The sequence below is a fragment of the Heterodontus francisci genome, chromosome 9 (assembly GCF_036365525.1).
Source record: "Heterodontus francisci isolate sHetFra1 chromosome 9, sHetFra1.hap1, whole genome shotgun sequence".
NCBI classification, from domain to species: domain Eukaryota; kingdom Metazoa; phylum Chordata; class Chondrichthyes; order Heterodontiformes; family Heterodontidae; genus Heterodontus; species Heterodontus francisci.
Window position 1 is genome coordinate 120,893,201 of NC_090379.1, and position 23,926 is coordinate 120,917,126.

The following is a 23,926-nucleotide window of genomic DNA, read 5'->3' on the forward strand; positions in this document are numbered from 1 at the left end:
TAGACACACACCTCCTTTTTGGCCATTTACAGAAGACTAACACACTGAAGTTGTGAAGGAGGATGCAGTTTCACCCACTTGCTTTCCTGGTTGGAGTTCATTTCCACTGAGGTGAAAGACGATAAAAATAAAGACGACTTGAAGACAGGTTAGAAAAGCTTTGTGGTTGGCTGGCTTTAAAAAAAAAATTGGAACTGACAATTGTTTTGTTTTTAAAGCCGGTCCTTTGGTTAAGGTCGGAAAGGGAGAAGGCAATGGTGGATTTCCGAAACCCCAATGTTGGAAATCCGATATGTGCCGGAGATATCTCATCCCAGAGTTACTTGTGAACTCGCTGGTGCTTCAGCAGGTCGGATGACTGAGTGAATCCCTTCCCACACTCTGAGCAGGTGAACGGCCTCTCCCCAGTGTGAACTCGCTGGTGTTTCTGAAGGTGGGATAATTGAATGAATTTCTTCCCACACTCTGAGCAGGTGAAAGGCCTCTCCCCAGTGTGAACTCGCTGATGTCTCAGCAGGGCGGATGAAGTAGTGAATCCCTTCCAACACTTTGAGCAGCTGAATGGCCTCTCCCCGGTGTGAATCCGCTGGTGTTCACTGAGTTTAGATGATCGTTTAAACCCAGTCCCACAGTGAGTGCACCTGAATGGTCTCTCGTCAGTGTGAACTCGCTGGTGTGTCAGCAGATCGGATGAAGTACTGAATCCTTTCCCACACTCAGAGCAGGTGAACGGTCTCTCCCCAGTGTGAACTCGCTTGTGTGTCAGCAGTTCAGATGAAGTAGTGAATCCCTTCCCACACTCTGAACAGCTGAATGGTCTCGTCCCAGTGTGACTTCGCTGGTGTCTCAGCATGTTGGATGACCGAGTGAATCCCTTCCCGCACTCGGAGCAGGTGAACGGCCTCTCCCCTGTGTGAAATCGCTGGTGTGTCAGCAGTTCAGATGAAGTAGTGAATCCCTTCCCACACTCGGAGCAGGTAAATGGTCTCTCCCCAGTGTGAACTCGCTGATGTGTCAGAAGATTGGATGAAGTAGTGAATCCCTTCCCACACTCGGAGCAGGTGAATGGCCTCTCCCCAGTGTGAGTGCGCCGGTGTACGGTGAGTTCAGATGATCGCTTGAACCCAGTCCCACAGTGAGTACAACTGAATGGTCTCTCGTCATTGTGAACTCGCTGATGTGTCAGCAGGGCGGATGAAGTAGTGAATCCCTTCCCACACTCTGAGCAGTTGAACGGCCTCTCCCCAGTGTGAACTCTCTGGTGTACCAGCAGGTGGGATGAAGTAGAGAATCCCTTCCCACACTTGGAGCAGGTGAATGGCCTCTCCCCAGTGTGAACTCTCTGGTGTACCAGCAGTTCAGATGATTGAGTGAATCCCTTCCCACACTCAGAGCAGGTGAACGGCCTCTCCAGGGTGTGACTGCGTCGCTGAGTTTCCAGCTCAACTGGATAATTCAATCTCTTTCCACAATCCCCATATTTACATGGTTTCTTCCCAGTGTGACTGAACTTGTGTTTCAACAGGCCACATGATCGGCTGAAACCTCATCCACACACAGAACACGTGTACAGTTTCTCCCCACTGTGATTGGTGCTTTTTCTTTTCACGTTCAAAATCCGGTGAAATTCTGGTTATGATAAATTTGGCACCTCTTTGAGATCCTGATCGGACGTTTGCTTTGCACTTTACGGCTGCAATTCCTCCTCTTCAAAAACCCTGCAAAATTAATTCAAACAGAAAAAAGTGAGAGAACACCCACAAAAAAATAAAGGCAGGTTATGAAATGCAGCTGAATGAATCTGGTAATTTGTGGGGCTGACAAGAGGAAAATTTGACCATAAAAGCTGCTGGATTGATGAACAACCCCAACTGGTTCACTAACGTCCTTCAGGGAAGGGAACCTGCTAACAAGTGTTAACCTACACAAGACTCTGTCCCCTATGGGAGGAGAGAGAGGGGCAGGGAGAGGAGAGAGATTTTATCTATGTACAATTCGACTATAACTTTGACAAACCTTTAACTTCCATCATCTAGAAGGACCAGGGTTGCAGATGTATGCCAACATCATCACCTCCAAGTTTCGCTCCATGTCACACACCATCCTGACTTGTCTGATATCCGGTACTGGATGAACAGAAATTTCTTCCAATTAAATATTGGGAAGTCTGAAGCCATTGTCTTCAGTTTCTGCTACAAACCCCACTCCCTAGCCACCGACTCTATCTCTCTCCCTGGCAACTGTCTGAGGCTAAACCAGACCCTTCATTAACTTATTAAAAGCAAAATACTGCAGATGCTGGAAATCTGAAATAAAAACAAGAAATGCTGGAAATACTCAATAGGTCTGGCAGCATCTGTGGAGAGAGAAGCAGAGTTAACGTTTCAGGTCAGTGACCCTTCTTCAGAACTGAAGAAGGGTCACTGATCTGAAACATTAACTCTGCTTCTCTCTCCACAGATGCTGCCAGACCTACTGAGTATTTCCAGCATTTCTTGTTTCCTTTCATAACCTTGGTGTGATATTTGACCCCGAGATGAGCTTCCAACTGCATATCCGTGCCATCACTCAGACCACCTATTTCCACCTCAGTCACATCGCCCGACTTCGCCACTGCCTCAGCTCATCTGCCTCTGAAACTTACATCCATGCATTTGTTACATCTCAACTTGACTATTCTAACACACTCCTGGCCGGTCTCCCACATTCTACACTTTGGAAACTTGAGATCATCCAAAACTCTGCTGCCAGTGGCCTTACTCAAACCAAGTCCTGTTCACCCATCAACACTGTGCTCGCTGACCTACACAGACTCCCAGTTAAGCAGCACCTCAATTTTAAAATCCTCATCCTTGTTTTCAAATCCCTCCACGCCCTCACCCCTCACTATCTCTATAATTTCCTCCAGCCCTACAATCCTCCGAGAGATCAGGGATCATCTAATTCTGGCACCTTGAGCATCTCCGATTTTCATTGCTCCACCACTGGTGGCCAGGCCTTCAGCTGCCAAGACCATAAGCTTTGGAAATCCCTCCCTAATCCTCTCCGCCTCTCTACCTCACCTTCCGTGCTTCAGACACTTCTTTGATCAAGCTTTGGTCATCTGCCCTAATATCTCCTTATGTGACTCAGTGTTAAATGTTGATTTATAACACACCTGTGAACAGACTTGGAACATTTTATTACATTAAAGGCGCAACATAAATACAAGTGGATGTTAACTTGGACATATATCACCGTTCCTTCATCATCACTGGGTGAAAATCCTGTAACTCCTTCCCTAACACCATTGTGGGATCACCTTCACCACACAGACTGCAGCAGTTCAAGAAGGTGGTGATGGTCTGGAACTCACTGCCTGAAAGGGTAGTTGAGGCAGAGACCCTCAACTCATACAAAAGGAGTCTGGATATGCACCTCAAGTGCCGTAATCTGCAGGGCTACGGACCAAATGCTGGAAGGTAGGATCAGAATAGGTGGATCATTTTTTGGCCAGCACAGACATGATGGGCCGAGTGGCCTCTTTCTGTGCCTTAAACCTTCTATAATTCTTTCTATAATCATGAAGTAAAAAAAACTGTATATGTAAAATGGTTTAAAAGCCTCTACAGCAATATTTGTTACGAAAACAATACACTTTTACATGGAGTAGTTGTTGTCAGCTTAGCAACCTCATCTTCCTTGGAATCTACCTCCCCTGACAACCTCACATTGGCAATTGTTGGGCCCAACTGGGTTCAGAAGTATTTGGCGTTAAACCCAACAGCTTCTCCTCCATCTCAAACCGATGCAACAAAAAAGACCTACACAGGTCAGGGACCGACTTCCACATCCAACACTCACCCCGATACAAATTGGTTCTTATTGGTGTGCGCGCTTCTCAACTCAGTTTTGTGAGCAATAAAAAAACAAAAGCAAAATACTCCAGATGCTAGAAATCTGAATTAAAAAGAAAAAAATGCTGGAAATACTCAGGTCAGGCAGCAACTGTGGAGACAGAAACAGAGTTAATGTTTCAGACACATCGAGCCGCCGGAGCCTGCAGCCTGGAACTGGGTGTGGGAGAAAGCGGGAGAATGAGAAGCAATATAGTCCAACACTCACAACAACCTCCAATCCACCGATATCACTGGGATAGGGAGACAGAGTTTAGAAACACTCAGCAACACAACTCCAGTAAAACATGCCAGGAGGAAAAGGGAGAGCAGTGTGTGTACCTGCCCTGATATCCCCCTCCCCAGGCCTGTCAGTCAAACCCCCCACTCCTCCCAGTCCACAGCTCAGCCTAGCAGCTTCCTGCACCTTGAGCCAGCCCTGCCCAGGTGTGGCCCAGTCCAAGGGGAGTCTTTGTGGAACCAGGGAGTGGGGGATGGGGAACCTCCTGCCCTGTGCTGTGTCCCAAATGGTTCCTCCCTCCCCTCCCCCAGGCTCCTTTATAACTGAGCTCAGTTTCCTTTATAGTTTTGTCCTTTGATGTTTCAGTTTATTAATCCTGAGTTCCTCCAAAAGAGCTGGAAATCTGGCGGCCATTAACCCCGGGCCTGTCACCGGGAGAAGCCCCGCAGCTGCCGCCCCGCTCGGTGCAGACGCGGAACTGGAAACCTCCCCGCCGCTTACCGGCTCGCACCGCGCATGCGCACTCGGTACTTGTGTCTCCCACCTGCTCAGAACGTCCGGGTGATTGATGGCAGCTCTGGACCAATAGAATGAGAGGGCGGAAATAAAAACAAGAAATGCTGGAACCACTCAGAAGGTCTGGCAGCATCTGTGAAAAGAGAAGCAGAGTTAACGTTTCGGGTCAGTGACCAGAGGGCGGGACTGGAGGACCAGGGGCGCTGCCGCCCGCTTCCTGACGCCAGTCCCGCCCCTCCGTCGCTTCGATTGGTTGAAGGCACAGAGCCCGTTTGGACATCCAGTTCCGCCCCTCCGTCGCTTCGATTGGTTGAAGGCACAGAGCCCGTTTGGACATCCAGTTCCGCCCCGTTCTTCCGATTGGCCCGCAGCTGCCGTCAATCAGCCGGGCGGTCCGTGTGAGCTGAGCATGCGCTGTCGGCAGAGAGCGTGGTTCCAGCAGGTGAGAGGGAGGTGGTTTAATAAAGCCCGGGGATCACAGGCTGCAGATACACCGAGTGTGGAGCCAGGAGACAATCTCAACAGCGGGATTACAACAAACAACAAGATCAACCCCCAGCCGCGGCTTCCACCGCTTCCCTCCGGACCTAATCTCAACAATGAGCCGAGACTGTGATAAAATCCAGGAGAGGCAGGGAGCGTCTCTAAATGAAGGAGAAATGGGGACTAGTCAGGGAGCGTCTCTAAATGAAGGAGAAATGGGGACTAGTCAGGGAGCGTCTCTAAATGAAGGAGAAATGGGGACTAGTCAGGGAGCGTCTCTAAATGGAGAAATGGGGACTAGTCAGGGAGCGTCTCTAAATGAAGGAGAAATGGGGACTAGTCAGGGAGCGTCTCTAAATGAAGGAGAAATGGGGACTAGTCAGGGAGCGACTGTACATAGAGGAGAAATAGAACCGGTCAGGGAGCGTCCCTAAATGGAGGAAAAATGGAGACTGGTTAGGGAGCATCTGTAAATGGTGAAACAATGAGGAATAGGCCAGGAGCGTCTTTAATGGAAGAGAAATGGAGACTGGTTAGGAAGTGTCTTTAAATGGAGAAGGAATGGTGACTGGTCAGGGAGGTTATCGAAAGAGAGGTGAAATGGGGTCTGGTCTGCAAGGATCTCTAAATGGAAGAGAAGTCACGACTAGTCAGGGAGCATCTGTAAATACAGCAGAAATCAAGACTAGTCAGGGAATGTCTGTAAATGGAGGAGAAATAGGGATTGGACAGAGAGCTTCTGTAAATGGATGAGAAATGAAACATAGAAAATAGGAGCCATTCAGCTCTTTGAGACTGCTCCACCATTCATTATGATCATGGCTGATCAGCCAACTCAGTAACCCGTTCCTGCTTTCCCCTCAGATCCTTTGACCCCTTTACACGCAAGAGCTACATCTAAGTCCTTGAAAACATACAATGTTTTGGCCTCAACTGCTTTCTGTGGTATCAAATTCCACAGGCTCACCAATCTCTGGGTGAAGAAATTTCTCCTCATCTCAGTCCTGAAAGGTTTACCCCATATCCTTAGACTATGACCCCTGGTTCTGGACTCCCCCACCATCGGGAACATCCTTCCTGCATCTACCCTGTCAAGTCCTGTTAGAATTTTATAGGTTTCTATGAGATCCCCCCTCACTCTTCTGAACTCCAGTGAATATAATCCTAACCAACTCAATCTCTCCTCATACGTCAGTCCCACCATCCCAGGAATCAATCTGGTAAACCTTCGCTACACTCCCTCGATAGCAAGAACATCCTTCCTCAAATAAGGAGACCAAAACTACACACAATATTCCAGGTGTGGCCTCACCAAGGCCCTGTATAATTGCAGCAAGACATCCCTGCTCCTGTACTTGAATCCTCTCGCTATGAAAGCCAACATACCATTTGCCCTTTTTGCCACCTCTAGCACCTGCATGCTTACCTTCAGCGACTGGTATACGAAAACACCCAGGTCTCGTTGCACATTTCCTCTCTCAGTTTATAGCTGTTCAGATATTAATCTGCATTCCTGTTTTTGCTACCAAAGTGGATAACCTCACATTTATCCACATTATACTGCATCTGCCATGCATTTGCCCACTCACCCAACTTGTCTAAATCACATTGGAGCCTCTTTGCATCCTCCTCACAGCTCACATTCACCCCCAGCTTTGTGTCATCTGCAAATCTGGAGATATTACATTTAGTTCCCTCATCTAAATCATTAATATATATTGTGAATAGCTAGGGTCCTAGCACCGATCCCTGCGGTACCCCACTAGTCACTGCCTACCACTCGGAAAAAGACCTGTTTATCCCTACTTTTTGTTTCATGTCCACCAACCAATTTTCTATCTATCGCAATACACGACCCCCAATCCCATACGCTTTAATTTTACACGCTAATCTCTTATGTGGGACTCTGTCGAAAGCCTTTTTAAAGTCCAAATAAACTACACCCACTGGCTCCCCCTCATCAACTCTACTAGGCACATCCTTGAAGAATTCTAGTAGATTTGTCAAGCATGATTTCCCTTTCGTAAATCCATACTGACTCTGCCCGATTCTACCACTGTTCTCTAAGTGCTCTGTTATAAAATCTTTGATAATGGACTCCAGAATTTTTCCCACGACCGACATCAGACTGACTGGTCTATAATTCCCTGCTTTCTCTCTACCTCCCTTTTTAAATAGTGGGGTTACATTAGCTCCCCTCGAAATGAAGACTGGTCAGGGAACGTCTGTAAATGGAGGAGAAATGAAGACTGGTCAGGGAACGTCTGTAAATGGAGGAGAAATGGAGACTGGTCAGGGAACGTCTGTAAATGGAGGAGAAATGGAGACTGGTCAGGCAGCGTTTTTAACTGGAAGGGAAATGGGTACTGGTAAAGGAGCATCTCTAAATGGAAGAGAAATGGGGACTGGGCAAGGAGCATCTCTAAATGGAAGAGAAATGGTAACTGGTCAGAGAGTGTCTGTAAATGGAGGAGAATTGGAAACTCGTCAGGGAGCCTTTTTAATCGAAGGAGAAATGGGGACTGGGCAGGGACTGTCTGTAAATGGAGGAGAATTGGAAACTGATCAAGGAGCATCTGTAAATCGGGGAGAAATGGACAGCCTTGAATTTCTGATGAAAGGTCACTGACCTGAAACGTTAACTCTGCTTCTCTCTCCACAAATACTGCCAGACCTGCTGAGTATTTCCAGCATTTTGTTTTTATTCTTGAATTTCTCTCGTGTTTTGCATGACCAGAGGCCATTGCAATGTGCTTAACAGCCAATGAAGTAGTTTAAGTATGATCAGTGTAATGTCAGAATTGCAGTAGTCAGTTTGAACAGAGCAAGATTCCACAAACAGCATTGTGATAATAACCAAATAATCTCTCTCTGTGATGCTAAATATTAGCCAGGACACGGGGAATATCCCTCTGCTCTTCTTTGAAATAGTGCCAAGGGATCTTTTACATCCACCTGAGGGGGCAGGCCAGGCCTCAGTCCCATCTGAACGTCCCATCTAAAAGACGGCACCTCCGACAGTGCAGCACTCCCTCAGTCCTGCACTGTAGTGCCTGCCTAGAATTTTGTGCTCGAGGCCTTGAGTGAATCTTGAACAGAATTCCTTCTGACTTATCAGGGAGTGTACTGACAACTGAGTCCTTGCTGACAAATGGGAACTGGTCAGGTAGCATCGGTAGAGAAAGGAGAAATGGGACTGGTTAGAGAGGTCTGCAAATGAAGGAGAAATGGAGTCAGGTCAGGGAACTGGGGAGACAGACACAAAAAGATTGAGGGGAGTGAGAGACAGATAAATGAATTTCAAAACTTGAGGTTGATATATTTTTGTTGGTAAGGTTAAGTGATTATGGAACCAAACTGGGTAAATGCAGCTGAGATACAGATCAGTCATGATGTGCTTGAATGACAGAACAGCCTCGAGGGGCTGAATGGCCTCCTCCCACTCCTGTGCTCCTCTAGTTTACAGGGTCAATGAGATTGATGCCCTGAGGCTCCTCTCACATCCTCCTATTCCTGACAGTGTTGGAACAGGGAATTCAGGGTGGTCTAGACAGGACAACAACCTCCCTTCATAGACACATGATCCCGACTGTGATTTGATGTAACACACAGGCGGTGAGAACCAAGGAGGGGCAAGAGGCTGGAACGACCAACATGGCTGGTGCTGTGAAGGAGACCAGCAACCCACCCCCCACCGAGCGCCCCCCAGCGAGGAAGATCTGTTTAAGGAAAACAAGTAGAGGGAGCTGCAGCAAGCTGCCAAACACCAACCCTGTGCTCGGAGTCTCCTCCTCCTCAGCAGACAGAATCAATGGAGGAGGAGCCAGCAGAGGGACAACTGGGTGAGTGACAAGTGGTCAAGAGGAAAACCATGAAGGAGGCCCAGAAAAGGGAACAGGCCACCACCCGAACCAGTGGCAAGAGGAGGCTAATGTCTGAAACGGGACCACAGTGGCTGCAACGCATTGGATGAGGAAAGGCAGGAAAACGACACCAGCAAAATAAGCGGCAGAACACAAAGGAGCTGAAAGAGAAGGTCCCCTAGGACCGAAACACTGGAAGCAGAGAAAGGCCCAGTGCACCCCAACCCCAAAGCACAGAGCACAGCGAGAAACCCAGTGCACCCCAGCTCCGTAAACCGGGAATAGTGAAGCTGCCAGTGCACCCCAGCTCCGGGAAACCATGAATAGTGAAGCTCTCAGTGCACCCCAGGTCCGGGAAACCGGGAATAGTGAAGCTCCCAGTGCACGGCCGCTCTGGGAAACTGGGAGTAGTGAAGCACCCAGTGCACCCCAGCTCCGGGAAACTGGGAGTAGCGAAGCTCCCAGTGCACCCCAGCTCCGGGAAACTGGGAGTAGCGAAGCTCCCAGTGCACCCCAGCTCCGGGAAACTGAGGAGGAACAGAAGGTAAAGACACCACCAGCAATGGACAGTCCAAACCTCGCTGCCTACAAGATCCCCCCCCCCCTCCCCCGATGTCACTCCAGCAGAACAAACCCCCTGTGAGCGACCAGAACAGTTTTCTGAGCCCAACAACTGTGCACCAGTTTGTGAACACTATGGGTTTGCAGGAACATACCCAAGGACTGGGACTGGTAATGACACCTGGTGTGGTAAGCAACATACAGTTTTAATGGGTTTAAAGATTGCTTCCATTAATGTGCAGAGTGTTAAATCCAGTACATGATGTGTTTCAACCTTGGGGAAACTTGACAAAGTCAAAGCTGACCTGCTGTTTCTGCAGAAGTGTGGAATACCTCACCTCAGCACCTACAGGCAATGGTCGTAATGGTGGTCCCACGGGCCATCGATCTGGTCAGGGCAAAATAATTCCCAGGATATTCTGCTGCACGGAGGCAACTTCACCATCGCTGAAGTTAAGAAGGTGGTGAGCAGTCACCTCCTCGTAACAGACATAATGTACAACAATGCTCAACTCTGGTTAATCAACGTGTACGCCCCGGTCCAATATAGCAAGCGGCTGACCGTCTTCCAGCAGCTTCCACTGCTGCTGGTGACGTCCAGGCCGGTCATTCTAGACAGTGACTTCAACTGCATCACCGATGCGGCTGGACGATCCGGCAGGACTGACAGTCAAATGGACGCCACATCCAGACTCCTGATGGAAACAGTAAAAGATGTCAAGATGCATGATGTCTTCAGCAACCCTGCGGACAGTGCACAGCGTAGATATACCTGGTCAAGACCAGACGGGTCCATCTGTTACAGGATTGACTTCCTATTTGTGTCCTGTACATTCACAGTCAGATCCACTTGACATCAAGTGTTCTTCTCTGACCACTGCCTCCCACTGGCAGACTATCACTTACAGGATGACCAGAGGGTTGGCAGGGGGACACGGAAGCTGAACGTGAAACTGTTGATCACAGAAAACATTGAGGAACTCAAAAGGGATTATAAAGGTTGGAAAACCGTGAAACCCCTCTTGGAGTCTCCGATACACTAATAAGAAGCGATCAAGGTGAACATCAAGAGGTTCTTCATCCTCAAAAGGGGTTCAGAGGGTGAGAGACACAGAGGGAAATGTCCAGACTCCAGAAAGGAATGCAGAATCTCCTCATGCTGCAGTCAATGGGGGTCGAGGTCAAGGAAGATCTCCAAGAGGTGAAGAGCCAGCAGGCCTCACTCTTTGCTGCGGAGGCTCCAAGATCATCTCCCAGTCGAGTCCACTGTATGGAGCAGGACGAGACGTGCTCAGATTTAGTCTTCCAAAAGAGAGAGCTCTGTAATCGGCAGCCTGAAGGAAGAGGACAGCTGGGTATCATCATCGCAGTCTGACATACAAAGGATTAGCAGATCCTTTTATGCTGGGCTGTATTACATGAAGCCCATGGCCTCCCAGTGCTTCCTGTCCTTTGTCACGGAGGTCTTAGATGACAGCATGCAGAAGATTCTGGACAAGCTGGCAAAGGTTATTTGAGACGAGTAAAACTCCCGGAAGTGAGGGTTTACCGGTCAAGTTGTAATTGACTCTTTGGGACTGGGTTGGTCCAGACCTGCTGGAAGTGTACGAGAGGATGCTTCTGGCCAGCAGCATGTCAGAATCCATGAAGAAAGGCATCATCACCCTCATCTACGAGTGGAAAGGGGAGAGGGAGGAAATACGAAATTGGTGGCCCATCTCACTGCTTAATGTAGACTACAAGAATCTGTCCAAGGTCATCACCAATTGGGTCAAGTTTGCTCTGGAGTTGGTGATTCACCCTGATCCAGACCTGTACTATACCCAGCAGGAAGATCTCGGATAGCTTTGTGCTACTCAGGGATACGATCGCCTACGTACGGGATGGAGGGGTGGACACCTACCTCATCAGCTTGGACCAGGAGAAAGCTTTTGACAGGATATTACACACCTACATGATGGATGTGCTCTCCAAAATGGGGTTTGGGGAGGGAATCTGCAATTGGATCAAACTGCTGTACACAAACATCAGTAGCGCAGTCTCCATCAATGGATGGGAATTGGAAAGTTTCCCGATCCAATCTGGAGTCAGACAGGGTTGTCCTCTCTCCCCTGTCTTGTTTGTTTGCTGCATTGAACCTTTTGCTGAGTCCATTAGGAAGGATGCGGGCATTAGAGGAGTGTCAATGCCAGGCAGCGGAGACACTCGGGTCAAAGCCTCCCTGTACATGAATGATGTCGCCATCTTCTGATTGGATCCGCTGCCTGTTCGCAGGCTGATGAGCATCTGTGACCAGTTCGAATTGGCCTCGGGAGCCGAAGTAAATCGTGGCGAGAACAAGGCTATGTTCTTTTGGAACTAGGCCGACTGATCCTTTGTCCCTTTCACCGTCAGGTCAGACTACCTAAAGGTGCTGGGAATATGGTTCGGAGGGGCCGGGGCATGCACCAAAAACTGGAAGAAGTGAGCAGGCATAGTGAAACAGAAACTGGTCATGGGGGAGCAACGCTGTGTCTCCATTGTGGGCAAGAACCTGGTCATCAGGTGCAAGGCACTCTCTGTGTTGCTGTATGTACGTGGTACAGGTCTGGCCCAAGCCCCACTCCTGTGCTGTGGCGGTCACCTGAGCCGCCTTCCGCTTTATCCGGAGTTCGAAAATAGACCACGCCCACAGGGACACTATGTTCAAACCTCTAGATAAAGGGGGACAAAACATACCTAACGTCACCCTCATCCTGATGGCCACCTTTGTCTGCAGCTGCATCAAGCTGTGCGTAGACCAACAGTACACAAACACCAAGTGTCACTACGTGCTGAGGTTCGATCTGTCCCTGGTGTTGTGAAGGATGAGTCTGGCCACCTTGCCGTGGAATGCTCCATTCAGTTGGACTGTACCGTACTATCTGTCCCTCATGGAAAAGATTGTGCAGAAAAACACCTTTGACCACCAATCCATCAGGCAGTGGTCTGCACATAACGTCCTCAAGGTCCTGCGGAAAAGGAGATGGTGAATCCTGTCGGATAGTTCCCCGAGCAGACTGTCAAAGATATTTGGCAGAATGCCTCATCACCAGAACAAGCACCAAGACGTAACTTGGCTGGTGATGAGAATGGCTCTCCCTATCAGATCCTTCCTGCACCCCCGGGGTCTCACTGCCTTTGTATGCTGCCCTTGAAGTGGCTGCGGTGGGGAAGAGACCATTGTCCACCACCTTCTGGAATGTGTCTTTGCAAAGCAGATCTGGAAAGAGATGCAGTGGTTTTTGTCGAGGTTCATTCTGAGCAGCTCTGTAACTCTGTGCTCTATGGTCTGGTCCCAGGGACGCACACCGAGATAAACATCAACTGCTGCTGGAGGACCATCAACTCGGTGACAGATGCTCTTCAGTCTGCCCAAAACCTGCTGGTCCTCCAGTCAAACAGCTGTCCAAGACTGAGTGTTACAGACTAGCACATTCCCAGGTCCAGGACTACATGCTGAGGGGCGCACTGAAGCTTGGGGCAGCTGCCGCAAAAGCTCAATGGGGAAAGGCCACAGTCTAAGGCCTGCCTCCCATAGTTTACTGAGGGGCTGGAAACCATGTAAAAACCCCTTGGGCTGTATGCACCAAAAGATGTTTCTGCTATGTAATACAAATGTACACTGTATATAAAATGGAATAGTAAAGAGTTGTGAGGCACCTCATGTTCTGTATCGAAGGAATATGATCTTTATTGCACTCTGAAATGTCAAATTTGAACTGTTTTGTAATTTGTTTTTTTACAAGTTTTTGTGAATAAAGTATATTTTGGGGAAAACAAAATCTGTTATACCCTGTAGTGATCCAGCTCTGATACCTGACTCTTTGTCTTCTCTGCTGGGTTTTGCTGGAAGTGAGGAAAAGACAGCTGGAATTTCTCTAATCTGTGATTTACAAGGACACATTCCCTGGTTCCCAGCAGTTACTTTACTTCAGTAATTTTCTCATTATCCCTAAACTACCCTGCCTACTGTTAATTCTGTTCTTTCTTATAGTTTCACAATTATAGAACAACAATGAATTAGGAGCAGGAGGAGGCCACTCGGCCCCTCGAGCCTGTTCCACCATTCAATAAGATCATGGCTGATCTGATTGTAACCTCAACGCCACATTCCCGCCTAACCCCAATAACCTTTCACCCCCTTGCTTATCAAGAATTTATCCACCACTGCCTTCAAAATATTCAAAGACTCTGCTTCCACTGCCTCGTGATGAAGAGTTCCAAAGACTCACGACCCTCAGAGAAAAAATTTCTCATCTGTGTTAAATGGGTGACCCCTTATTTTTAAACAGTGACCCCTAGTTCTACATTCTCCCACAAGAGGAAACATTCTTTCCACATCCACACTGTCAAGACCCCTCAGAATCCTATATGTTTCAATCAAGTTACCTAACTCCAGCAGATACAAGCTTAGCCTGTCCAATCTTTCCTCATAAGACAACCCACCCATTCCAGGTATTAGTCTCGTAAACCTTCTCTGAACTGCTTCCAATGCATTTACATCCTTCCTTAAATAAGGAGGCCATTATTGTACACAGTACTCCAGATGTGGTCTCACCAATGTCTTGTATAGCTGAAGCATAACCTCCCTACTTTTGTATTCAATTCCATGAATCCATGAGTATAAACATCAATTGAATCTATTCTATTAACACTCGGGTTTCAGTTTATATTGTGGTTAATAACAGACAAACCCTGTCCTTTCCCTGATCTGACTAGAGTTTCCAATGAGCTGACCTGTCGGCAGTGAAGCACCTGTTTGGGTTTCTAAATCAGACTAAACTTCTCTTTCTCATAATACACATTATATCAGACATGTAATGTCAATGTATTTTAACCATGTTATGTTAATGTCTCTAAAATCTACAAGGGGTCCAGATACACAAACCTTTAAAATTGGGAGGACAAGTTGATAAAGTGATTAAAAAACATATGGGATCCCAGGTTTTATAATTCAGGGTGTAGAGTACAAAAAGACAGAGGTCATGTAAACCTGTACAAATCACTGGCTAGGCAGCAATTAGAATGTTGGGTCAAGCTTTGGGATCTTAAACCAGGAAGGATGTCAAGGCCATGGAGAGGGTGCAGAAGAGATTCACTGAGATGATATCAGGGAAGAGAGGCTTTAGTTATCAGGAGAGATTACAGAAACTGGGGCTCTTTTCATTAGAACAAAGGGCCATTGGAGATCAGAGGGAGGACTTCAAAATTTCATCAGGTAAATGAGGAAAAACTATTTCCAGTAGTCGGTGAGGCAGTAACTGGAGGACATCAAATTCAATTGAGCACTAAAAACTCAGACCAGGGATGAAACATCGAGCGGAATGTACAAAAATGTTCAGGACACTCACTGTGCTTCTGGATCTGTGACCAGGGAGAAACTGATGGGTTTCTCTTATCACAGAATTGTTACAGCACAGAAGGAGGCCATTCGGCCCATTGTGTCTGCACTGGCTCTCTGAAAGAGCAATTCAATTAGTTCCATTCCCCCACCTTCTCCCCATAACAGTCTAATTCCCTTTTGAATGCTTCAATTGAACCTGCCTCCAGGACACACTCAGGCAGTGCATTCCAGGCCTTAACCACTTGTTGTGTGAAAATTTTATTTTTCCACCCTGCAGCCCTCACTCTATACAAGCTGAAAGAAACTCAAACCTGTTGGACAACTGCAAGGGCTGAGCCTCCTCCACTTCTGCATTCTCAATCCCCTTACCTGCCTCACTCGCAGTCACATCCTCCTGTCACTGACCACTGATCAGATCAGAAGACATGGGATTGTGATATTATAGCTATTACGGAAACATAGTTGAGGGATGGACAGGACTGGCAGCTCAATGTTCCGGGGTACCGATGCTTCCGGCGTGACAGAGGTGGAGGTAAGAGAGGAGGGGGAGTTGCACGATTAATTAGGGAGGACATCACGGCAGTACTTAGAGAGGATACCCCGGGGGGAACGTCCAGCAAGGCCATATGGGTAGAACTTAGAAATAAGAAAGGGGTGATCACTTTGATGGGAGTATACTATAGGCCCCCCAATAGTCAGAGGGAAGTGGAGGAGCATATATGTAGGGAAATCACAGATAGCTGTCGGAATTATAGGGTTGTAATAGTAGGTGATTTTAACTTCCCTAATATTGACTGGGACTGCCTTAGTGCTAAGGGATCAGGTGGGGAAGAATTTGTTAAGTGCGTCCAGGATAGTTTTCTGAAGCAGTATGTGGATGGCCCTACTAGAGAAGGGGCTACACTCAACCTCCTCTCAGGAAATGAGGATGGGCAGGTGGTTGATGTGTCAGTGGGGGAACACTTTGGGACCAGTGACCATAACTCTATTAGCTTCAAGATAGTTATGGAAAAGGATAGGACTGGTCCTCAGGTTGAAGTCCTAAATTGGGGGAAGGCTAATTTCAATGGCATCAGACAGGAACTCTCAAAAGTTTTTAGATTAGAGATACAGCACTGAAACAGGCCCTTCGGCCCACCGAGTCTGTGCCGACCATCAACCACCCATTTATACTAATCCTACACTAATCCCATATTCCTACCAAACATCCCCATCTGTCCCTATATTTCCCTACCACCTACCTATACTAGTGACAATTTATAACGGCCAATTTACCTACCAACCAGCAAGTCTTTTGGCTTGTGGGAGGAAACCGGAGCACCCGGAGAAAACCCACGCAGACACAGGGAGAACTTGCAAACTCCACACAGGCAGTACCCAGAATCGAACCCGGGTCCCTGGAGCTGTGAGGCTGCAGTGCTAACCACTGCGCCACTGTGCCGTTGAATGGGAGAAGCTGTTTACAGGTAAAGGGACGTCTGGCAAGTGGGAGGCTTTTCAAAGTGAGATAGGAAGAGTTCAGGGCCGGCATGTTCCTGTTGGATGGAAGGGCAAGGCTGGCAAGTTTAGGGAACCTTGGTTGACGAGGGATATTAAGGGTCTGGTCAGGACAAAGAAGGAAGCATGTCAGGTATAGGCAGCTGGGATCGAGCGAGTCCCTCGAGGAGTATAGGGGATGTAGGACTACATTTGAGGAAATTAGGAGGGCGAAAAGGGGCCATGAGATTTCCTTGGCAGATAAGATAAAGGAGAATCCTAAAAGATTCTGTAAGTATATGAAGAGTAAAAGGGTAGCTCGGGAGAGAGTAGGTCCCCTTAAGGATCAGTGTGGCAATCTATGTATGGAGCCACGGGAAATGGGAGAGGTCTTAAATGAATATTTCTCGTCCGTATTTACCGCGGAGAAGGTCATGGAAGCTAGTGAGTTCAAGGGAGGGAACAGCGATATCCTGCAGCATATCAACATTACAAAGGAGAAGGTGTTGGAGGTCTTGAAGCGCATTAAGGTGGATAAATCCCCCAGGGCCTGACCAGGTGTATCCTAGGATCCTCTGAGAAGCAAGGGAGGAGATTGCTGAGGCCCTGGCAGAGATTTTTGTATCATCGTTAGCCATGGGTGAGGTACTGGAAGACCGGAGGAGAGCTAACGCTGTGCTTTTATTTAAGAAGGGCAGCAGGGATAAGTCAGGGAACTACAGGCCAGTAAGCCTTACATCAGTGGTGGGAAAGTTATTGGAAGGGATTCTGAGAGACAGGATTTATATGCATTTGGAAAGGCATGGTCTGATTAGGGATAGTCAACATGGCTTTCTGCGTGGGAAATCATGTCTCACGAATTTGATTGAGTTTTTCGAGGAGGTGACCAAGAGGATTGACGAGGGCAGGGCAATGGACGTTGTCTACGTGGACTTTAGCAAGGCCTTTGACAAAGTCCCACATGGTAGGCTGGTCTAGAAGTTTGGAACACATGGGATCCAGGGTGAGCTAGCAAACAGGATACAAAATTGGCTTGGTGATAGGAGGCAGAGGGTGGTAGTGGAGGGTTGTTTTTCAGATTGGAGGCCAGTGACCAGTGGTGTGCCGCAGGGATCGGTGCTGGGCCCTCTGTTGTTTGTTATACATATTAATGACTTGGATGTGAATGTAGGGGGCATGATTAGTAAGTTTGCAGATGACACCAAAACTGGTGATATAGTGTGCAGTGAAGAAGGTTGTCTAAGATTACAACAGGATATAGATCAACTGGGAAAATGGGCAAGGGATTGGCAAATGGAATTTAACGCAGACAAGTGTGAAGTGATGCATTTTAGGAAGTTAAACCAGGCAGGACATATACAGTGAATGGCAGGGCCCTGGGAAGTGTTGTTGAGCAGCGAGACGTTGGGGTGCAAGTACATAGTTCCCTGAAAGTGGCAACACAGGTAGACAGGGTGGTGAAGGTGGTGTATGGCATGCTTGCCTTCATCGGGCGAGACATTGAGTACAAGAGTTGGGACGTCATGTTACAGTTGTACATAATGTTGGTTAGGCTGCATTTGGAGTACTGTGTGCAGTTCTGGTCACCGCACTACAGGAAAGATGTGATTAAGCTAGAGAAGGTGCAGAAAATATTCACAAGGATGTTGCCTGGTTTGGAGAGCTCGAGTTATAAAGAGAGATTGGATAGGCTGGGTCTGTTTTCCCTGGAGTGAAGGAGGCTGAGAGGGGACATGATAGAGGTATATAAAATTACGAGAGGCATAGATAGGGTAGATAGCCAGAGTCTGTTTCCCATGGTAGGGGTGACTAAAACTAGAGGGCATAGATTTAAGGTGAGAGGGAGGAGGTTTAAAAGGGATCAAAGGGGTAAATTTTTCACACAAAGAATAGTGGGTATCTGGAATGAGCTGCCTGAGGTGGTGGTGGAGGCAGGAACAGTAGCAACATTTAAGAGGCATCTGGACAGGTACTTGAGTGAGAAAGGCATAGAAGGATATGGAATTAATGCAGGCAGGTGGGATTAGTATAGATAGGCATTAAGGTCAGCGTGGACGCGGTGGGCCAAAGGGCCTGTTTCTATGCTGTACGACTCTATGACTCTAATCTAAGGGGTGTGACTGCAGACGTGTTTGCCGTGGATCACACTGGTGTCCATCAGCTCCCACATACTAAGCTTCACTACTGTTGGTAAACCTGACTACTACTAATAAAACCTTACAAATAAATTACCTGAGTTTCAGAAGATTTTTATTATTCCAATTAATGTTATACTAATCCCATCAAAATTCCTTAGCTTAGATGGGAGGGGGGAGGTGATGGCATAATGGTAATATCACTAAACTGCTATACTCTCAGCACTACATGAACTGCTATGCCTGTGCTGGGACGAGGGAGCAGTACCCCAGGACATGCGCGATGCCAACATCATCACCCTCTATAAAAACAAAGGTGACCGCGGTGACTGCAACAACTACCGTGGAATCTCCCTGCTCAGCATAGTGGGGAAAGTCTTTGCTCGAGTCGCTCTGAACAGGCTCCAGAAGCTGGCCGAGCGCGTCTACCCTGAGGCACAGTGTGGCTTTCGTGCAGAGAGATCGACTATTGACATGCTGTTCTCCCTTCGTCAGATACAGGAGAAATGCCGTGAACAGCAGATGCCCCTCTACATTGCTTTCATTGATCTCACCAAAGCCTTTGACCTCGTCAGCAGACGTGGTCTCTTCAGACTACTAGAAAAGATCGGATGTCCACCAAAGCTACTAAGTATCATCACCTCATTCCATGACAATATGAAAGGCACAATTCAACATGGTGGCTCCTCATCAGAGCCCTTTCCTATCCTGAGTGGTGTGAAACAGGGCTGTGTTCTCGCACCCACACTTTTTGGGATTTTCTTCTCCCTGCTGCTTTCACATGCGTTCAAATCCTCTGAAGAAGGAATTTTCCTCCACACAAGATCAGGGGGCAGGTTGTTCAACCTTGCCCGTCTAAGAGCGAAGTCCAAAGTACGGAAAGTCCTCATCAGAGAACTCCTCTTTGCTGACGATGCTGCTTTAACATCTCACACTGAAGAATGCCTGCAGGGTCTCATCGACAGGTTTGCGTCTGCCTGCAATGAATTTGGCCTAACCATCAGCCTCAAGAAAACGAACATCATGGGGCAGGATGTCAGAAATGCTCCATCCATCAATATTGGCGACCACGCTCTGGAAGTGGTTCAAGAGTTCACCTACCTATGCTCAACTATCACCAGTAACCTGTCTCTAGATGCAGAAATCAACAAGCGCATGGGTAAGGCTTCCACTGCTATGTCCAGACTGGCCAAGAGAGTGTGGGAAAATGGCGCACTGACACGGAACACAAAAGTCCGAGTGTATCAGGCCTGTGTCCTCAGTACCTTGCTCTACGGCAGCGAGGCCTGGACAACGTATGCCAGCCAAGAGCGACGTCTCAATTCATTCCATCTTCGCTGCCTTCGGAGAATACTTGGCATCAGGTGGCAGGACTATATCTCCAACACAGAAGTCCTTGAAGCGGCCAACATCCCCAGCTTATACACACTACTGAGTCAGCGGCGCTTGAGATGGCTTGGCCATGTGAGCCGCATGGAAGATGGCAGGATCCCCAAAGACACATTGTACAGCGAGCTCGCCACTGGTATCAGACCCACCGGCCGTCCATGTCTCCGTTATAAAGACGTCTGCAAACGCGACATGAAATCGTGTGACATTGATCACAAGTCGTGGGAGTCAGTTGCCAGCATTCGCCAGAGCTGGCGGGCAGCCATAAAGACAGGGCTAAATTGTGGCGAGTCGAAGAGACTTAGTAGTTGCCAGGAAAAAAGACAGAGGCGCAAGGGGAGAGCCAACTGTGCAACAGCCCCAACAAACAAATTTCTCTGCAGCACCTGTGGAAGAGCCTGTTACTCCAGAATTGGCCTTTATAGCCACTCCAGGCGCTGCTTCACAAACCACTGACCACCTCCAGGCGCGTATCCACTGTCTCTCGAGATAAGGAGGCCCAAAAGAACTAAACTACTAACCCAGAACCTCTGATGACCTCGGTTCAAATCCCACCATAGTAAATGGGTGAAATTTAAATTCAATTAATAAATCTGGAATTTAAAATCCATGAAACCATCGTCAATTGTTGTAAAAACCCATCTGGTTCACTAATGCCCTTTAGAATAGAAATCTGCTGTCCTTACCTGGTCTGGCCTATATGAGATTTCAGACCTACAGCAAAGTGGTTGACTCTTAACTGCCCTCTGATATGGCTGAGATAGCCACTCAGTAGTCAAGGGCAATTGGGGATGGACAATAAATGTTGGCCTATCCAGCAACACCCACATCCCACAAAAGAGAAAATGTTCATCAACCAATCACTTACCCTCTTTGCTGGAATGTCACACATCAATTCCTCTTTTCCCCCTCTGCACCAAATTCCCACGTGAACCAAATTCCCATCTTCACACTCTGATTACTTCTCACTCAGGCAAAGTCTCCACTCCGTGCCCCCCATTCAAACTAAAAGCAGCCAAAATAAACAACAAAGTCGCAACAAAAGCAGAGGGAACCTTCCCAACTAAACCAGAATGTTGTTATCAGTGACAATGAGACACTCTGTATCCTGAAGTACCACCAGTCACAGATGGTATCAAGTGTGCTCCCTCTCCAGAGCTACCCGAGCACGGACAAGACCACGGAAGAGAGGCCAGGAGCCAGAGTGACTCCATCCCCAACATGGTCCCTGCCCATACTGGATCTACACATTTCTGTTTTAACCAGGCCCAAGAGCAGGGCCAGGAGAAGATCCTCCGACTGACCCACCCACCTCCACAATGAGCAAAGATCAGGAGAGTGGGGCTAAAGTGTAACCAAGGCTTTTGATAATGTCCCACATGGCAGACTGGTCATGAAAGTAAAAGCCCATGGGATCCAAGGCAAAGTGGCAAGTTGGAGCCAAAACAGGCTCAGAGGCAGGAAGCAAAGGGTAATGGGTGATGGGTGTTCTTGTGACTGGAAGGCTGTTTCCAGTGGGGTTCCGCAGGGCTCAGTATCAGGTCCCTTGCTTTTTGTGGTATATATCAATGATTTGGACTTGAATACAGGGGGTTATGATTAAGAAGATTGCAGATGATAAAAAATTGACCGTGTGGTTGATAATGAAGAAGAAAGCTGTAGACTGCAGGATGATATGAATCGACTTGTCAAGTGGGCAAAATAGTAGCAAATGGAATTCAAAGTAAATGGTGGGACACTGAGAAGTATAGAGGAACAGAGTGACCTTGGTGTACAAGTTCATAGATCCCAGAAGGTGGCTGGGCAGGTTTATCAAGAAGCCATATGGGATACTTGTCTTTATTAGCCGAGACACAGAATATAAGAGCAGGGAGATTATGCTTGAACTGTATAAAACTCTGGTTAGGCCACAGCTGGAGTGCTGTGTGCAGTTCTGGTCACCGCAATATAGGAAAGATATGATTGCACTAGAGAGGGTACAAAGGAGATTTACAAGGATGCTGCCTGGACTGGAGAATTTTAGTTATGAGGAAAGATTGGATAGGTGAGGGCTGTTTTCTTTGGAACAGAGGAATCTGAATGGAGACCTAATTGAAGTGTAGACAATTATGAGAGATCTCGATAGAGTGGACAGGAAAGCCCAATTCCCATTGGTTGAGGAGTCTATAACCAGGTAAGAGGTTTAGAGGGGCTTCAAGGGAAAATGTTTTCACCCAGAGGGTGGGGATCTGGAACTCACTGCCTGGGAGGGTGGTAGAGACAGAAACCCTCATAACATTTAAAAAGTACTTGGACATGCACTTGAAGTGCCCGAACCTACAAGGCTATGGACCAAGAGCTGGAAAGTGGGATTAGGCTGGATGGCTCCTTGTCGACCAGCATGGACACAATGGGCTGAATGGCCTTCCATGCTGTAAATTTCTATGATTCTAAGTTGAGGAGCTTCCCCTTCAGGTAACTATACAGGGACTGTAACATCTCACACTGAATATATACATGGCCCATGGACTCCTCGAGGCTACAAACATCACATGCAGCCTGGGAGTGGGTGAAGCTGCTGAAAACCCTGTTGTCCAGGAAGCTCCATCTCCCGGGCACGAGGAACTGGTTTGGGAAGAGACCCTGAAGCCCCACCCACTGTGCCCTCACCAATATGGTGGCATAAGCACCCTGACCCCACCCTGTCCAAGGTGGCAGCCAGTTCCCCTGCTCCCCGAGCCTGTCACTACAGGGTAAACACAGGGCCTGTGGGCTCTTATTCGAGGCCTCAGGCCGCTCCCAGGAGTTTATGAAGTTTCCCAGCCCACCCACAGCTCCAATTCCTCCCCTGTGCCCACAATCTCCTCCTGCCTCCTGAACCACCTGGTCGGCCTCAGTCCATCTCCACCACCCGCACTGCAGTCAGAGCACAGTCCGATCCCACACAAGAACACCGAGCTCCTGTAGACATTGATAAAGGTACTTCTGACCCACGGGGAGTCCTGGGTAATTAATCTGCCATTGAATGGTCCAATTGTCCAATGAATGATTATTTTCGTGTCCATCATGGAGATTGGGGCCGGAGAGACAATGAACAAGATTATTAAATAAATTATACAGAAACCCGAGTGCCCGGTCATCAACTATGGTGTGCAGTACAATGGGACTTCTGTTCTTTACCCACATTTGGACTCAGGAATTAGAGGGATGTTTTCACAATTTGCAGATGACACCAAATTGGACGGTAGAACTAATAATGTGGAGGACTGCACTGAAATCCAGGAAGACAGAAACAGGCTGTCAGACTGGACAGATAAATGGGAAATAAAATTCAACATAGTGAAATGTGAGCTGGTTCATTTTGGGAGGAGGAATAAGGAGGCCAGTTATTGGTTAGAATGTAAGAAATTAAATGGAGCAGAGGAGCAAAGAGATCTGGGAACAGAGTCACATAAATCATTAAAAGGAGCAATACAAGTCGATAAGAGAGCAAAGAAAGAGCTGATGTTCTTTTCCAGAGGAATACAATGCAACAGCAGGGAGGGAATGTTAAATTTATAGAGAACCTTACTGAGAAGGACTGTGAGCAGTTCTGGTCTCCGTATTAAAAAATGATATTGAAGCAGTGAAGAAAGTGCAGAATAGATTTACAAAGATGTCACCAGAGAGGATATTACTATCCAGCAAGACTGAGCAGACTGGGGCTCCTTTCTCTGGAAAAGAGAAGACTAGGAGATCTGATAGAGGTCTTTAAAATTATCATTGAGTCAGAACAAGGGGCAGCAATATAAGACAGACATTAACAGGTCAAATAGAGAACTTTGGAGGATTAATGCTCGGGTTTACAGGACCCAGCGGTGGATTAATGAAGGTCTGGCTCTAAGTTTTAGATTATGCCCCCCCCCTACTACTGTATTCTCCAATGAAGGGTAAATACAGAGAAGCTATTTCCATATCAGTTAATATCTTGAAAACTCAAGACAATACAACCCTCATAGTGAGGTGATGCATTCTGGCAGAAGGGGTAGGGCAAGGCAATATAC

At 47.6% G+C, this 23,926-nt stretch overlaps 1 protein-coding gene across 1 annotated transcript in view; it reads right to left on the reverse strand.

Moving 5' to 3' along the window:
- Positions 1-319: 319 nt before the first annotated feature.
- The window catches only part of LOC137373409 (uncharacterized), a 114,088-nt gene continuing 90,481 nt past the window's right edge, over positions 320-23,926 (reverse strand). Inside the window, 13 exon segments of the mRNA XM_068038226.1 lie at positions 320-1,629; positions 4,618-4,693; positions 4,791-5,003; positions 8,243-8,325; positions 9,240-9,505; positions 10,446-10,578; positions 10,670-10,873; positions 11,089-11,159; positions 11,263-11,411; positions 12,116-12,232; positions 12,611-12,780; positions 22,388-22,629; positions 22,716-22,844. Of these exon segments, the coding sequence (XP_067894327.1) occupies positions 320-1,629; positions 4,618-4,693; positions 4,791-5,003; positions 8,243-8,325; positions 9,240-9,505; positions 10,446-10,578; positions 10,670-10,873; positions 11,089-11,159; positions 11,263-11,411; positions 12,116-12,232; positions 12,611-12,780; positions 22,388-22,629; positions 22,716-22,844 (3,163 nt within the window).